The sequence below is a fragment of the Cygnus olor genome, chromosome 17, assembly GCF_009769625.2.
Source record: "Cygnus olor isolate bCygOlo1 chromosome 17, bCygOlo1.pri.v2, whole genome shotgun sequence".
Taxonomy (NCBI): Eukaryota; Metazoa; Chordata; class Aves; order Anseriformes; family Anatidae; genus Cygnus; species Cygnus olor.
The window spans coordinates 5,033,892-5,051,413 of NC_049185.1; the positions used below are offsets into that span (position 1 = coordinate 5,033,892).

Below are 17,522 nucleotides of genomic sequence, written 5' to 3' on the forward strand. Positions count from 1 at the left end.
TTCCAGTTAGTCTGCAGCAGCTTCATCTTTATTGTTAGGAAAAGCTCTTTGACAAAAGACAAGGAGTACTGAAGTTATAGGCTTACTTGGGAAGATACTGGTATTGATGGGTATTGGCAGAACAATGACTTTGAATAAACCCTGGATTTGGTGCTTTTCCCGAGGCCTGACAGCCAAGTACAAATACTGGAAAGTGATTCATCTCGGAAAATCAGACACATACCCAACCTGTGTCAATTGGTCTGTATATGTTGGGCACACTTCAGTCTTACTGTGAAAAGATCATTGCTAATACAAGGTGAAAAAACTTGGTTCTAAGCAGATCTTGAACCTGAACTAAAACCACCAGTTAATTGGTCCATCGTTTTTACCGTTTGGAAATAACTGAACAATGCTGTGGAGATGAAACGCCCTAGAATCCAAGGATCAGTGAAGTGACATGCTAATTAGAAATTTATGCTGTGTTCTTCTTCATTAGTTGCTTAGTTATAAGAATGGAGTAATCAATCACACTGTTCTTGTGTATTGAATCAAGTAACAAATGAATAATAATTGCAGTTGCCAGTCTGTCAGACGCCGCATTAGGGTTTGGTGCTGATCAAGCTGCATTCCCTTTTGTATCGCTGCTGACAGATTTAAGGGACCATCTCTTTCATAACATGATCTCATTGACTGTTTGTCCCTTTGCTGTAAATATAGCTTGTTTCAACTTCATACAATAGCTTGATAGACAAGAATGTAAGGATTTTACCCCCGTTGAAGGCATAGCAGTGGGTGTTATGCCAGCTGCTTTGTGGCGGAGGAGTAAATTGTAAATCAAAAGGCTTAATGTATCTGCAGCTTGTGGTTGAAGAGGAAAAGCCCCTGGATATCCATGGTTTTAGGATCCTTCCATGTTAATCTACCTACCTTGTATATACTGTTTTTGTTCGCAGTTTATTGCATTGTCATTTTAATGTTCTGACACACAGAGAAGAGACTGGTATTTGTATAAGAATCGATCTATGCTGTTCCCTACCAGTCATAGAGCAGTATATACTTACTGACGACTTCTGTCAAATTATTTCTGATCGTATGATTTTTCTCCAGATGGCTACGGTTATAAAAAATGCATTCTGTAAGTTTTTAAAAACATTTACAGATTGTTTCAGTTACTATTTCTTAAGTAAATAGATCCTTAAATAAGATCGTACGGGGAATTTACTTTCTTTTCAGATACAGTTAAAAAACTTCAGGACCAAAAGCATGACATGGAAAGAGAGATAAAGAATCTTCACAGGAGACTCCGGGTAGGTTAAAACCTAAAAACTCAATAAGTAAAAACTTGAAATGTCATAAGACCTGCATGTGAAATTGTGAAAAAGTGGTATGGTTGGATGTAATACCAATACAGTTAATTCTGAGGAGAAAGGCATCATAGGGAAATACATTTACTAACCTACAGAGACTAAAGACTAATTCTAAAAAATCCTGTGTCATAGAAATATGGTGTTGGGCTTGGGAGAAAATGTTCATAGTGAAGAAAACAAATATGCATTAAACTATGCATGAGAAGATAAAGGAACATTATCTCTGTTTCTAGAAAAGAAATTCATGACCTTTGAAGTAGTTGCTAGCAAAACTTGATCAATGAAACTTGTAAGTTAGGTTATGCATAATACCAGAGATGAGTGCCTTTATAAATCCTCTAAATTGTTTCCTGTAACAGCAGAGGGAAAGTATAAATAATATGGATAACTTTAATTTGACAATTCTTGCTGCTGCTTTCATTGTGAAGTTTTATTTACTTCTAGGAGGAGTCAGCAGAATGGCGTCAGTTCCAAGCCGATCTACAGACTGCAGTGGTTATAGCAAATGATATCAAGTCTGAGGCCCAGGAAGAGATAGGGGACCTAAAGCGTCGATTACATGAAGCTCAGGAAAAAAATGAGAAGCTCACTAAAGAGTTGGAGGAAATAAAGTCACGCAAGTATGCATAAGACAACAGGGATATTGTCTGTTTTGTAGGGGATACAGTTTTGGAAATCCAATATATTAACTGTTACTGAGGCTCTGGACGTTTGTAAATTCTGTCACTGTAAAGATGTGTATTTCAACAGGCTGCTTTATGCAGGCTTTCAGGGGGTCAAAATAGGTAAGCTTAGAAGAAAAATATTTGTTTCTTTATTTTGTATACTATTTCTTTACGAATATTTAGTTTGGCACTTCTGTAAATCAGGTTGTGATGGAGGATTTTTCCCAGTTAACATCTAGACCTGATTTAATTTTCCTCAGCATGAAAAACAAGCAGAATTAGCTTTTCTGTACCATCATTAATACTTCCTTTTAGTAGCCAGGGCTTTTGGTGCAATTGAAAATACAACTGTATCTTTACCTGAGAAGAAACCTTTCTCTGCATGCATCTTGTAATGTTTTCTTTCCACGGATAATTGTTTCTGGGAATAATTAGAGGTGTTTTGTATAAAAATTAACTTTTTAAATAAAACATTTCAAATTATGACGTATTACAGCTTGAATTAGGTCATACAATTAGTTAAAAACTGAATCCTATGTCTTTCAGGAGTGTTAGTCCTCAGTAACTCCATAGAATAGCAACATCTTGGGCAGCACCATTGTAATCCTGACTGCATTGTCTCTAAAGATTGAATAGTTTACAAGTACAGTAATGATGTTTGCAATGTGTATGTGTTAAACGTTTTTTTTTGTTGTTTGAGCTATTTATAGGATACATTATACTTACCTCCAATCCTACTTCCTATGTAGGCTAGGAGAAAAGTGTAGGAAAAACATGATAGGGGTAGGAAGAGCAGACTGGTTACACTGAAAGTAGAAAATTATCTGAATGGATGGGTGGTGTGTAAGCCTCCTTATCTGAAGTAGGATCACCAAAGTGAGAAGGGTGAATATTAATACCTTTTGGCAAGAACTGTAATTATTCAATTACTCCTCAAAAATGAACCTTTGAGGTTACAGTTGCAGTTTTGAAGGTAGAATTGGCTTGCTGACTCTAGTCAGTATATTCCTTACTTGTCTACAAACACACAACATTTGACGTTTGAATCACTGTAGGCAAAGAACAAGGAGGCAATTGACATAGGAATTGAAAATGATATAATTACTGTATTGGAGGGAAGGTGGTGAGAAATTGTATTACAACATCTGAAGCAAAAATCAGACAATGTTGAATTACTTCAGGCTATAGAAAATAGGTTGCTTCAAATCTATTTTTTGTCTTGTGAGTGACTATGAATACCATAACCACAGTAAGTATTCTGTTCTAAAATTCTAAAGTTTTGCTTCAAAACAGATTTGGATGCTGCCTAGAGATTAATGCCAGAAATATATTATTCTCATCTCCTTACTCTTGATTTAAATTGTTTTCTCTTTGTGCAGGCAGGAAAAAAAAATCTCCCCTCTGAGCTGATTATTTTCATGTGGTGAAATCTTTAAGCCTCAGTTTTTCCATGCATGCATCTGTATGTTTGTACGTATGTATGTATTTGAGAGAGGAACAGAAATTTAGCCTTAGAGTATTGATTTGATAGATTTTTTGCCTGGTGCTTAAGCTGTCTGGCTGACAAATAGTAAGAACTCTTACATTGGTAATTTAGGGTGATCATCTATTCCTAAATTACAGTGGAAAGAAAACTAGGTTAATGACTGATTTTTTTTGACCATAGATTTTAATTTGACTTCAAATTTGTGTTGATTTTGTAACACTTTGCGTGTTAAGATGTTTTTTAAATGCCTTAAACAGGCTGCATATCGATTTCAGGCAGGAAGAGGAACGTGGCCGAGTATACAATTACATGAATGCCGTAGAGAGAGATTTGGCAGCTCTGAGACAGGGAATGGGCCTGAGTCGCAGATCATCCACCTCCTCAGAGCCAACTCCTACTGTAAAAACACTCATCAAGTCATTCGATAGTGCCTCCCAAGGTAATTATTTTCAACCAATGTAGTGTCTGTACTATGTTATGTTTTTTGGGTATTTTGACTTGGACATTTCTAATGGCTTAGCTAAATTCAAAGGTAAGTTGTTTTATTGTACCATCATGATTTATAAGTGATGGCTAAAACAAATTAACCTAAACTTGATTGCACAACAGCTTGTTCACTGTGGTTAAGGGCAAGCATCATTCTTTGTTTTGTGTTTTATCTTCACTGCTGCAGTGCCAGTGTTTCGTATGCTAGATGCTTTGATTCAGTGCTCCCATATATTGGAAATACATAAACACACAGTACATAATTGTAGCTGGAATCACAGCTGACTTCAACCTTCCTATTAAGTTGTGTACATAATGTGCCAAAGTAAGCATTCTAAAAGCTATGGAATAGCTAGAGCCAAGTTTGTTTCTTTTAATAACTTATGTTTTCATAGACAAAGTGCTTATGAAAGTTAAAAATAAGGTCCAACCAACATCACTATTAGAAGATATAAGGAGTATTTTCTGAAATGAAAGGGATCTCACTGTTGAGACAGTGGAGTTCACTGTAACTTTCTGATTGTGAAAAAAAGGTTCTGTTGTCCTTCTCTATAGATGAGTAGAATAAGGAAACCAAGCATTTCTTCTGAAATGAGAAACAGGTTTTAGGTTCGATTGCATGTGAGATGCTGTATGGATTAAAACATTTTCCTCACCAAGCCTTTTGGACTTGAATTTCACTTATGATAATGTTGCTGTGAGCTTCTGAAGTAAAAAGACCTTGCTGGAAGTAGCCTATATTACCAGAGAGATTTACAGTACCTGTATTGTGCGTGGCAAATCAATTTTTACACACTTAAAGCCTGAAAATGTAGTATGCTATAGAAGTATCTCTGTATTATTTGGTGATTCTGTAAATGATTCTATTTCCTTGCATATTTTCTTATTTCATATGTATTTAGTTTTTAATTTTCCTAGAGTTAACTTAGAAGGTTTTCCAATCTGTTCTTGAATAAGGTTCTCTCTTGCCAGAGTTTGGTAAAACAGTAAATTCCCTCTACCTTCTTCTTCACCTTTTATTTTAAGCTGGTATCTGTTGTCTTCAGCACTCATGCCTAATCATGCTGTTAAGGAATCAGATGACTGACTCAACCAGCTCAGTATTTGTCTGTTTTCATACTTTTCTAATCATGGTACTTGTTTAATTCAAAATTCTGGAGACTCTTACATAACAGTAGGCCTATATTAGCTGTGGACTATGTAGTACTGATGGCCTTGGATTGAAAATGAGAAAGGAGAAGCAGGTGACAGTGGATATCTTTCCTATCTTACTGTCCCAGGAGCCTGCTACCATCTCTTTAATTATCTGGAGATCAGAGAACTAGCAATGCTATCGTTTACATCTGCCAGGGTAATAGTATCCTGCACCTTAGCTGTGTCCACTCTGCAGTAAACTTAAATATGTTTTTACCATGGATAATATATTCAACACAGAAAATGAATGTAATTACAGAGGAGTGAACGTGTAGGTAAACTTCTAAATGATTTTGCAGACAGTTACTAATTGAAATTTTTAAAGATGTGATCTGGTAAAACCAGTAATGTAAAATACAAGGAGAGTGTTCGCCATATGCAGCCAGTCAGTCTCCTTGTTCATTGCAAAATGGTGCAGTGCTCACGATGGTTTCGTTTCTGTGTTCCTGCTAGTTCCAAGCCCTGCTGCTGCCACAATTCCTCGCACTCCGCTGAGTCCAAGTCCCATGAAAACGCCCCCAGCTGCTGCTGTATCCCCTATGCAGGTAGGTGTTTTTGTGACTGCGTTTAATCCTTCTTTGTGAAGAAGAGCATGTGAAACTACAGCCACTACTATTGTTTGGCTTTGGGGGGACATAATGATAAAATGCTTCTTCAAGTAAGTAGCTACTAAGTTCAGTCTAACAAAAGGATGTTTCCCCAAGGAAACCTTAGAGAAAATGACACTTAGACAGCTGTATTAGAAATGTAAAAACCCCTTGGTTTTGATACAGATACAGCCCATGTCTCTTCCTTCCTGATCACTGCACCTAGGGTCCACATGGAAATATCTCCTTCAACTCTTATTTTCTTGTAAGAGGTTATTATAACTTAGGTATGTTTTGTAACATGTCCTGTTTGTGTAACTTCTGTTTAAGCGTTGCAATTGAAGAAAAAGTTACAAAACACTCGCCTACTACTTGAGTTCCTTTGGAGTCCATTGTGGAGAACCAAGTTGTAAATACAAGATTTGGCATAATTTGGAAATTCTTGTTAAATATTCCCAACCCTTGCTATTCCTGTAGTACTGAGAAGACTGCAAGGAAAACTTCATCTACATTCCTTAGTTTTAGATTTGCTGTTCGTCAGTTGTCATTCCTGTGCCTGGAATGGAAACAGCAGTAATCCCCTTCAGGCAACGGACTCAGATCTGTGCAGAATCTGTCAGTAGTCATCAGTATAAATGTATCCCATGTTGCACGGGCTTTTGATATCAGACCTGACCAGAGAGGAATTAAATCATTGTAAATTGATTATCTTTGTTCATTTTGTACAGACTGTGAGTTTTGTCCACTTGCTGATTGTACTGTTTATTTTGTGCTGTCCCATTTGAAGCTTTGTCCATTTATTCAGCTGCTACAGGAGTCTAGGTACACTTAAGACTGCATCATCAGTAATGCTCAGCTTTATAGATCACTGCTGTTTTTATGATCTCACTCTCTGCATGAAGAGAGACTTCAGCAAAAGCAAACAAGCATAAGGACAAAGATGGGACCAGATTCTCAAAAAAAAAATAATTCTGTTTTACTCCTTTAATGTCAGTAATTCTCCCGTTGCCTTCAAGATATTGCTTGAATGACTTTTTGAGAGCTTCTGCTATTTTCTGTGGTTCAGTAACTCTTGGCAACAATTTTCAAAATTATTTAAATGTGATATTCTCTGACATGCATTGTTTCTATTGATCCGTCTCTATATTTCTGTTTATTTCTGTGCTTTTGTAGGAAGAAGCACACTTAATTTCATGTTCTAAAAAGCTAGACTACAGCTTTGGCAGACAGAGGACTTCTTGACCAAGCCTAAGGCTTATTTAACTTTATTTACCTGAAAATTAACCATGACTCAAAATGTCTTAAAATACTGCAAACTTGCTCAAATTTACTGATCTTGTTTTGTTGTACTGTTTGCCAGAATTATTTGAATCCTGAATTCTGTTATAGAACCAAGTCATTAATAGCTGGATACTCATTACTGGGAAACATTGAATGAAAAACAAAGGGGAAGGCATGTAAATGAAAACAGCTTCTATTGTCTTTTTTGATGATAGGTGGTTTTCTTGGAAGTATTTGTAATTATCCTGAAGGCAACTGGGATTTATGATCTCTGTCACGTAAACTTCATTTAAAGAATATTTTCTGATCAAGAAGGGGTTCAGGTTCAAAAACAATTTTCATCTTTTCCTTTTCTTCATTTTCATATTACTGCTTTGTTTTCTACTGTTGTCTTCTATGCAATTTTTTTTTTTTTTGCTCTCTTGTAATTGAAAAGCAGTATTTTTATAAGTAGTTACCGTATGAGTTGATGTAGAGGCTCTCATCTTACAGAACTCATCTGTGGTTTAAGATCTTGAGTAAAGGTGGAAGAGATGATCTTGGTATGAGTGTTACCATGCTTATTATCATTAATCTCAGCTGCTTTTAAATGCAGTCACATGGGAAATACGAAGTGGGCACCTACTGAGAAACTGACTTAGTTTTGATATCGCAATAAGATGGATTGGCTGCCAAGAAGATTCTCCAAGCACAGATGCATTGATATGTGGTCTCTGATGCATATCATTTCATTTTTGAATTGGACTGTGACATGAATTTCCTCAATCTACAGAGGTTTTGCTTGATTTGTTTATCTTCACAGTAACGTGTGCATGGATAAGGGGAGACATTCTTAAATACATTTTTGCAACTGAAAACAAGCAAAACCCCTTTCTGGCTTCGGGTCCAAGCCTGTAGTGGAGCATAGAGGTTATTTACCATAGCTTAGTAATATTGCAAAGCAGTTAGGAAAAGATGTATAAGGAGATTGCTTTTCAGAATATAAAATAACCCTTCTGGGTTCATCCAAATGTTTAGTGAAAAAGTTTGCGTCTGGTATTCCTCTAGGAGTGTCCAAAGCAGATGCCTAGAAAGGAGTGTAAGGACAAGGAGGTGTAACTCCCAACTTTGAGTACTTTCTTTTTCAGTTTCGTAGTTGGAAGATTCTTGGAAGCAGACGTAGTTTCGGATTCCCTGCTCACCAGTGGATGTCCAGCTTTGCTTTGAGCATACAAACATTCAGGCTCCAAGCCATTCAGAGTCAGACTTCCACATAGTAACTACTTAATATGCAAAAAGCCATGTTTGTTTTGAAATTGCCGTGTGTAGGTACATTGGCATAAATATCTTACTGAAGTACTTAAGTACACAGTGAAGTGCAAAGTACCCATCAGGAATAGGTACCTGGATAGTGGTTGAAGGTCATGTTTCTTTCCATAGCCAACAGCAGATGCAACAATTAAGAGTCAGAAGCAAAATATTTGGAGTTAAAGGGATTAATTCATCCTGTCATGGTTCGGCCTCAAATTTAGTGTGTCAGATGTTTGTTCTTCTCTTTTTTTTCTGACCTGTTCCTCTTCTGGGGCTGTTACTTGTCTTACAAAAGAAAAAGAAAAAAATCTAATGACTAGTAGCTAGCTAGCAGAAGCTAAGAATGGCTGTGGGCAAGTAACTGTTGATAATCTTAACATCTTTAATTGTATCGGTTACTGAAATTGCATTATACCGAGACTACAACATAAAAACATTTAATTTAACTCCAAACAATTTTCTTCATTACATCCCATCTAAAGTACTCCTTAAAGGTTCTAGCATTTCCTTCTGCTAGACCTCAGTGTAGGAGGAATGGGAACCAGGAACGCAGATGGCAAAGCATCTTTAGTAATTTCTTTCCCATTAGTAATTTCAATGAGTAGCCTCAAAAGCATATGATTCCTTTAAACTTGTGATCCTGTTTTATTTAGTGTTGAGGAATCTAAACACTGGTGTAATGGCCAAATGGTGTTGAGCAACTGAACGAGTTTGAGTATGTTTGCAGTTGAAGGAAAAAAGCTATATATCAAGGGATTGGTAGCATCCATACTTGCTTCATTGCACATCAGATGTGTTTTGTAAATGAAGCGAGTGGCGAATCTGCAAGTTCAGCAGATCACTCAAGCAAAAATGTCTTTAACACTTGTAAAATGTTTCAGGAAAAATTACTCTCCCAAGAGACACTTGTGCTCTACTACGGTAAAGATACTGCCAAGTGGAACTTGATACGTGAATGTATTGGCTGGATCGTTTTCCTCGAATTACCTGAGTCACTGCGTTACTATTGGTAGTTGTAACAGTAAGATGTTTAATAAGGAACTAGCAACAACGAAGTTAAGCCCAGACTGCAGTGTCAACAGGAGCAAAAAGCAGAAAAACAGCTTGTTATAACAAGGAGACAAGACTGATATATAGCAAGTTATCAGTTGAGTACCACGGTCGTTTTCTGACAATATCCGTAAAGGATGTTTGTTTTTAAGTGATACCCGGAAGCTGAGAAAGTGATAAAGCTATACGGTGATCCAGTACCGTGCCTGTGCTGTGTGTACCTTCCTTTCCTGGCCAAGGCTCTATATTGCTCTGTCTTTATGGCAATCCCAGAGCCAGCCAAAATGAAAACTTTTTTTTTAACCTCATTGATTATTGTATTTGTTTCCTTTATTTATTTATTAGAAACAAAGACTCTCATTTTGATACAGTCCTTTATTAATAAAAATAAATAAAAATCCTAAGAGGGTGAAATGAAATACAAAGGTATTGAAACTTTGAAATAGCAACCCTCGTGGTAAGCTGTTGTGGGGAGCACTGTGCAAGGCTCACAGTTGCTGTCGCTTTTATTTACATGTTTAAGGGAAAAATCTGTAGTATACCTCCGGATTTTGATATATAAAGCAATAAAATTCTTCACGCTGTGTTTTGTAGTTGGTTCTTAGATGCTGATAGCTGTTTTCTCCATTTGATTACTAGCACAAAAACATAATTCTAGTTTGGCCCTAAATGACAAATAAGTAGTCCTATAATCCTGCCTGTGCTACAGGATGCTGCAAAGTATATACTGTGAACTTCTGTTTATCGCAGTTTTGGATATGTCTGTCTTGCCTACATGATTTGGCATGAGAAACATCTGAGCTTTGTTATTTTATGAAGATAAGGCTCATTTAACCTTCTCACCTAATCTTGGGCCAGATGGAGAGCTGAAAGTTTTCAGGATAAACACATTACTGGACTTATTATGATTAAATATAGGAACCTAATGTAAAAGGGTGAGTAAAGAATGTAATGTAACTTGCCATAGGCTCTTTGAAATCATTCTTTTTTCAAAAGAAAGCAAACCAGAAAAGCACAAAAAACATCTGTTGACAGTCTTCCTTAAGTCTTCAGCACTTGGATATAAATTTCAGGAAGTGTAGGGGTAATTATTGAATTGTGCAGGTTTTATTTGTGTGGCTTTTTATTTGTGTGATGGTAAAAAGCTTGTTTCAGTGTTATCCAGTGGTTATTACATTGTGTGCAAGATGCATCTGTGGTCATACACTTACACTTTAAGCTGCCAGAAGCTATGAATTGCTAAACATTTTACGTAAAATTTGAAAAGACAATATTAAGAAGGTGGTTTGTACAGCTTTCCTAGCAATAGTTAAAGCTGAGGGGAATGATACTTCTCATTCAGAATGAGAGGGAAAGCCTTCATTAAACGGTCCCCAGGGTGAACCATGTCGTGAAAAAAAATGGAACAAATTTCTAGCAATGATGTGGACAAATGAAAAATGGTATTTTGTTTTATTCCTTCCTCCCCCCCGGAAAGAATATTTAGAAGTTGTATTTTGTAGAGGTTTTGTTGTTCTGCTTGGTTTATATGTAGCAAATTGTTTGACACAAGGATTTTTCTGTTTCAGAGGCATTCCATAAGTGGACCGATCTCTACTTCAAAACCCCTTGCTACACTGACAGACAAAAGACCGAGCTACGCTGAAATCCCTGTTCAAGGTATTCATTCAAGTTCATTTAAACTTCTCAGCAATGCTAGTAATTTTTCTATTGTATGTAATATCCAGATCATTATCATGTTAGGTGCTTTTTAGGCAAAATATTTTGACTACTAAATGCAAAATAAGAAATATTTTTATTACTTTTTTCATCACTTTTCATCACACATGGTGACATATCAAAAAGATGCTTTTTTGAGTTTTCAACAGAACCACGATTATATTCTAATAACTGGGCATTAATCTGCTTTTAATGTGTGTATATAAACTGAGATCACTTGCAAAATCAAGATGAGATGATTTTAGGGATTTATCATGCTGCTGCTTTCTAGATTTTAAAAATACACACTTCTGGGGCTTCATTATGTATTGTGGGTTGTGTGTGTGTGTTTCAAACTGAAACTGGGATGATAGTTTTCATTGTATTGCACATGAATAACAAAATATAAACTTAGTAAGTATTGAATCTTCAGGAGCCAGGTGAAAAAATTGAATGGAATTGAGTGTTGATTTATCTGTTTTCCAATATTTCCCTGTTGTGTGAACTTTGTTTTGTCTCTCAAAATGTTCACAATGTGCTCTTCCTGTGAGAGTGAATGGCTATCATGTGTTGGGCGTAGCTCTCTGATTTATGCCTGTTTTAGTTTTTTTTGTAGATGTTTCTTAAGATAATACCCATATGACTCCAGACTGAATATTTCCTCTTGGTTTGGTATTCCTGAAGTCTGATGTTTTATAAAGGGTGCTTTTTTTCTTTCGGTAGCATTTTGTAATAGTTCGTTCGTGCCAGATTTCCTTTTTGCTTTTGTTGAATGCATATTGAGGTTTTGTTCAATGCAGCTGGCGTTTTAATTTTAGAAACATTGATATTTTTAGGAATATTTAAATGCCTTTCCAAGAAGATAGTTTAGGGTTCTTTCATTGTTACAGAGTTCATGGGTAGACATAAGCTTAAACACAAAATGAGTGGTACGCTTTATGTAGTTTCTGTGTTTTCATTACGATTAGTTAAATGCAGAAGCAGGAAAGCATTCCAATAGAGAATGTGTCTGACAGAATTCCTGTTCACAAGTGTGTGTGTGTGTGTATATATATATATATATATACACGTATATATATATATATATATATATATATATATAAAAGCAATGTATGTTCCTTATGTCATGTTTTCAACTAGTGAAGTGGGTTTAACATTTGATTTTGAATCCTTGTTCACCTTTGTCATATTTTTTGTACTCAAATTGCTGGCTTGTAATTGTATCTACAGCAACATGAGTATGTAAACTTTATACATGGAGTTTAAAGGTTTTATTTGAAGGAATACTAATTTTAAATAGTAACTAACAAAAGGTAGTTTCGATTAAATGCTACATAAAATTAGTTTTGCTGAAGCTTGATTTTACTCATTGTCAGAAGGCTGAACCAATCTTTCCTTACTAAAAGTGAAGGCACCTTTTTGACCCCAATTCATGGGAAAGTCAGGAAAGCAAGTTTTTATTAAAAAAAAAAAAAAAGTCTACCAAACAGACCAAAAAAGGAGGGGAGGATGACACCAAACAGTTCACAACAGGGACAAATCAATCTGCTTTACCATTCCAAACTGTGAATGGCATATCAGACATTTTTTCCGGTGTGCTAAATGGGGATTCCTTGCTTGGACTTTGGGTTGTACAATTCATTTTTAATAGAACAGGACAGCTGTGAGAGAGGCCTTACTGAAAAAGGATTAAGAAGGTCATGATATGTTCATAGTGAACTTCAATGGTAACGAACAAATTTTAGGCCTTTTCTTTTGTACAGATAAAATCTATTGCTCTCATTAAAGTAACCAAACTCTGGCATTGGTAGGCAATATTCGTGATGCATGCCTAAATGTCTTACATTTAACTGGAATCTTTGTTAATGGTGTTCTGTCTTTGTTTTCTTTGTCTAGAACATTTGTTGAGAACGTCTTCTACCAGCAGACCAGCATCTTTGCCAAGAGTACCCGCTATGGAAAGTGCCAAATCTATTTCGGGTAATACCACGTTTTCTAGATGATTAATAAAATTAGGAACTCTCATTTCAGTGCTGTACTTACAGATCTATTTTACTTTTTCAAGAGAGACCTTTTGTTTTCAGACCATCAAGGTCTTGTCAAAAGATTGTTTGGATATTTAGAATAGCTTACTTTTCAGTGTTTGAGTTTTCTGTTGAAGTATATGAGGAAGGAGAGTTAAGTCTGATGGTTTAATAAATAAAGAAATGCAATTTCATTGCATCAAGTGGAACAGAACAGATTTTTTTTTAATTGCTTTTCTAGTGTCAGTATTGTTGCAAATACGGATTTGCACCAAGATACTATACTGTATGGTTGAGTGTCAATCATGCACGTAACAGCTGACTTATATGTTCCAAGAAATTCTACCTGGCTGTTACCTTTTACTGCTTGAATGTAGGATTTATTTTAAAGAGAGCGAGGGAGACAGAGAAACATATTGTCCTTCTCTAGCTGAGCTATTCCATTTTTGTTTGTGAGAAGAATTATTTTCAATGGCTGGAGAAGGTCTCTCCTTGAAAATTGGAGGATTGTTCTTTTTAGGTAACAAATGCATATTTGTATCTTACCTAATGCATGTAAATATTTTCCCATGTTACCTAGCAAAACTTCTACCCATTCTCTAGGACAAAAGAGAGTTTGTAGTAAATCATTTTACAGTAGTCTATTTGGTGACTGGAGAACCTACAAATATTTACAGTTTTTACTCTTCGTGGTTTCTGCATTTTGCCTTTTTTTTTTTTAAGAATTGAAAAATGTAAGTTTTAAAAGGTTTCTAGAGACAAATCTTTAAGTTTTGTAACACAAATAGTGGGATAATGTGAAAATGGTACTTCCTGTTAAACTAGGCAGAACCACTTTGAGAGGCACATATATATATACATATATACACACACACACACACACACACACACAAATATATATATATATATATAAAATCCCTGTATTTGAATAAATGGTTTCAGGGGGAAAAAGCAGTTTAGTTTATTTTGATTTGTGTTGAAAACTTCCACCCAAAATTATTTTTTCTCAACTCTTGTGTCTGGTATTTATAAACTAATTTACTTGCCATAAGTCATTAGAAAATAACTCTCTGAAATATGTGGAGAGTCACACATTTGGTTTGCAAACGTACAAACAATAGCGACTGTGTAGATATAAAAGGTAAACCTCATACTGTTAACTGGGATCTCTTCCATGTAGAGAAAACGTGACCATTCTACAGAATGTAATGCTTGCTTTTTTTTGACAAAAACGTTTTGTCCTGTGATTAAAAACAAAAACAAAAAAAAAAAAGGCAGATTTTTCTCTGTGGAGTGTTGTTGGGTGGTCTCAGGTCAATCTTTAATTTGCCTGCTGATATTTAATTCAGGTCCAGAGCATCACATAGATGTCAATTCTTGATTAAAATTAAATGGAAACAAAGCAGCTATTAGCTAAATTATTTTTTCTTAGCTACGTAACTGCATGGACTAGAGAAAAAGTATATGGTTTGATGTTAAAATTTATTTTCATTCATGAAGTCTTCCAAATGGAAGTATTGAAATATCATTATGCCATTAGATGTGTTCATTGAATTATCTTATGATACAGCCTGTATGTCAAAACAAAATGTTGGTAGTGCACTTGAAATACTTGATACTTCTTAAGTGGCAAGTACCAAGAAAAATGTCAAAGCCTAGGACTGTATATGGATTTCCTTTCATGGTTTCTGAACTAACACTTGTTAGAGAGCGGGAATAAGTTCAAAAGCTTTTATTGTTTGCAAATGATCAATATATGGACATTTTTCACTGTATAGTGTCTCGAAGAAGTAGTGAAGAAATCAAACGGGATATCAGTGCACCTGATGGAGCATCTCCAGCATCTCTCATGGCAATGGGTACCACCTCCCCACAGCTATCGCTCTCATCTTCCCCTACAGCATCAGTCACCCCTACAACCAGAAGTCGAATAAGGTAAAAGCCTTTTTCTGTTATAAACCAAAAAGTGTTAATTTCATAGCTATCTGTTTGCGTATATCTAGGATATAATGTTGGCACCAAGACTGCAGATTTTACTGCCACCCATGCAACAACAATCTTTGGAAACAAAGTGCTTCCTGCAACTCAGTATACTTTTTAGAGCTTATATGGTCAATGCTACGATTTTATGCTCCACTAGAAAACCAAGCTAAATTATGTCACTAAATAATATCACATCAGTTCAATATACCATGAAACCAAATCCAAGAAGTGAGCTACAGCGTATTGTAAAAGCCTTTCAGAGTGGCTTGCACTTGGAGAGAATGTGATAAACTTTAAATTTATTAATCACGGCTGAGGACAAAAAGTAGTATGACTGGGTCTTAATTCCAGACACTTCTGAATAGCCAGGACTGAATGGGCCTGTGTTATTTGTACCACACTTGAAATCGTAATGTAAATCTAAGTAAGAATGGCCAGGCACCCCTCTCTTATTAGTATGATAAAAAGATAAACCTTTAAAGATAGGAAAAGGTTTAAATTTATCAGTCTTATCAGTTACAAGGACTTCAGAGTATTTAAGCTTTATGTTATGCAAGTGAAGTATGTACATAGTCTTGCCTCTTAGATTGGGAAACTGACAGACAAAGGTAAAATGACTTTTTCAGGCCTATTTGACACAGAACTTCTTGAGAGTTTTTGTACAGCAGAAACATTAAATCCTTAATGTTCTGAGACATTACAATATGTAATAATTGCATTATAAAATTGTGAAGTTATTTACGGCTGTGGATGATATTGAAAATGTTTTCCTGAAATCAGTTGCAACGTGTCTCTGTGTTGCTCTTTTCACTTTGCATAAATTAAATCGAGTTTGGATCTGTTACTTTATCAACAGGTTACTTTATCAGCAGCAACATATATTGTCTATGTTAGCACTTAAGTGTAGACCAAGTACATGCAGAAATAAAAAAGACTAAAACACCTATATATGAACTTTGAACTGGTAGCATAAAATTCATTGATGGCAGCCTGAAGACTGTAGAAAATGTGACGTTTCATGATGTAACTGTACAGTTGTAGTCATGATAATATGTTGCCCAAGCACTGCCTGAAATGCCAAGCCCTATAACAGGAGGAGCAGTGCACACTGCAGCAGTGGGTGCATAGCAGTGAATGGGCTCTCTGGAATACTGCTCACAGTGCTGCTGCTGGACTTGAGTGTGTTTTTGTGATAGAGTTTCTTGTTTTCCCCTACCTTTTTCTGAAAGTCATGGTAAAATAAACAGTTATTGCTATAGTACACTAAAACAAATATTTGAAGTTTACTGTTCCTGTTCTAGTTGAATCTTTATTGGCTCTGTTGATTTCGAATTAAGTTAACCTAATACACTAACTTATAAGATTTGTATGTCAAACTATTTTTCATTGTCTCCATACAACTTATGCTAATTTATTTCCTTTAGCTGTGTTCTCATAACTGAGAGAACTTGATATAAACCATGTGCATTTACTGGAATTTGAGAACAGGCTGTACAGCTCCTCCATGGCTAAACAGTAAGGTTTAGCATAGAAAGGGAGCTTGAAATTTGAGGTCTAATAGGTAGTCCCAAACCTTTGTGCTGAAGTTCTTGTAGTGTTGCATAATTCTCGTTGTAGATTAAATATGCAGTCCCATCATTATTTGTTTTGATTACCTTCTTCGACCTCCTCTGAGCTGGACTTCAGTAAGGCCTTTGACATGTGCCCCATAGATCCTCAGGGATGAGCGGTTGATGTTTGGGATGGGTGTGTGGACAGTGAGGTGGGTTACAAATTGGCTGAACGGCTGGGCCCAGAGAGTGGTGATCAGCAGCCTAGGGTATGCTTGGAGGCCAGTTACTAGTGGAGTACCCCAGAGGTCAGTACTGGGTCCAGTTCTGTTTGCTATCTTCAATAATGGTCTGGATGATGGAGCAGAGTACACCCTCAGCAAGTCTGTGGATGACAGAAAATCAGAAGTGGCTGATGTGCCCGAGGGTTGTGCTGCAATCCAGAGGACTTCGACAGGCTGGAGGAATGGGCTAAAATAATATATATACATATATATATATATATATATATATAATATAATATACACACACATATTAATCTAAGTGCTCATTTCTGAAGCCTGGTTAAAAGAGTTTTGTAATATAAGACCCAAGTGGAAGAAAATGGCCAACCTGGATATGATCATTCTTCCCTTCCCCAGTCTTGCCTTCGAGAAGAAATGACTTAAGATAATTTGACACTGGAGGTGAAATTAATTGATAGCTTTTATTGGGAACTGAGCAGTGGTTTTCAAAAAAAGTGAATCGTTGTTGTGCCAATGTATCAAATAGCAGATCAGCCTAGCAGATCTGCCCCCGCCTTTTTGAGAACTCCAGTTCTCAGGCAAGTGTTCTGTTAGTAACAACGTGCAGCTAATATGCAAACCTGTTGTTTCAAGG

General features: G+C 36.1%; 1 protein-coding gene across 3 annotated transcripts in view; it reads left to right on the plus strand.

Moving 5' to 3' along the window:
* SPECC1L (sperm antigen with calponin homology and coiled-coil domains 1 like) overlaps nt 1–17,522 on the plus strand; it is a 65,521-nt gene that overhangs the window by 28,168 nt on the left and 19,831 nt on the right. For all 3 annotated transcript variants that reach the window (XM_040577134.1, XM_040577133.1, XM_040577135.1), the window contains exons 6-12: nt 1,216–1,289; nt 1,794–1,969; nt 3,776–3,939; nt 5,634–5,725; nt 10,957–11,047; nt 12,983–13,066; nt 14,889–15,045. In XM_040577134.1, coding sequence (XP_040433068.1) covers nt 1,216–1,289; nt 1,794–1,969; nt 3,776–3,939; nt 5,634–5,725; nt 10,957–11,047; nt 12,983–13,066; nt 14,889–15,045 — 838 coding nt within the window. The remainder of the gene's footprint in view (nt 1–1,215; nt 1,290–1,793; nt 1,970–3,775; nt 3,940–5,633; nt 5,726–10,956; nt 11,048–12,982; nt 13,067–14,888; nt 15,046–17,522) is intronic.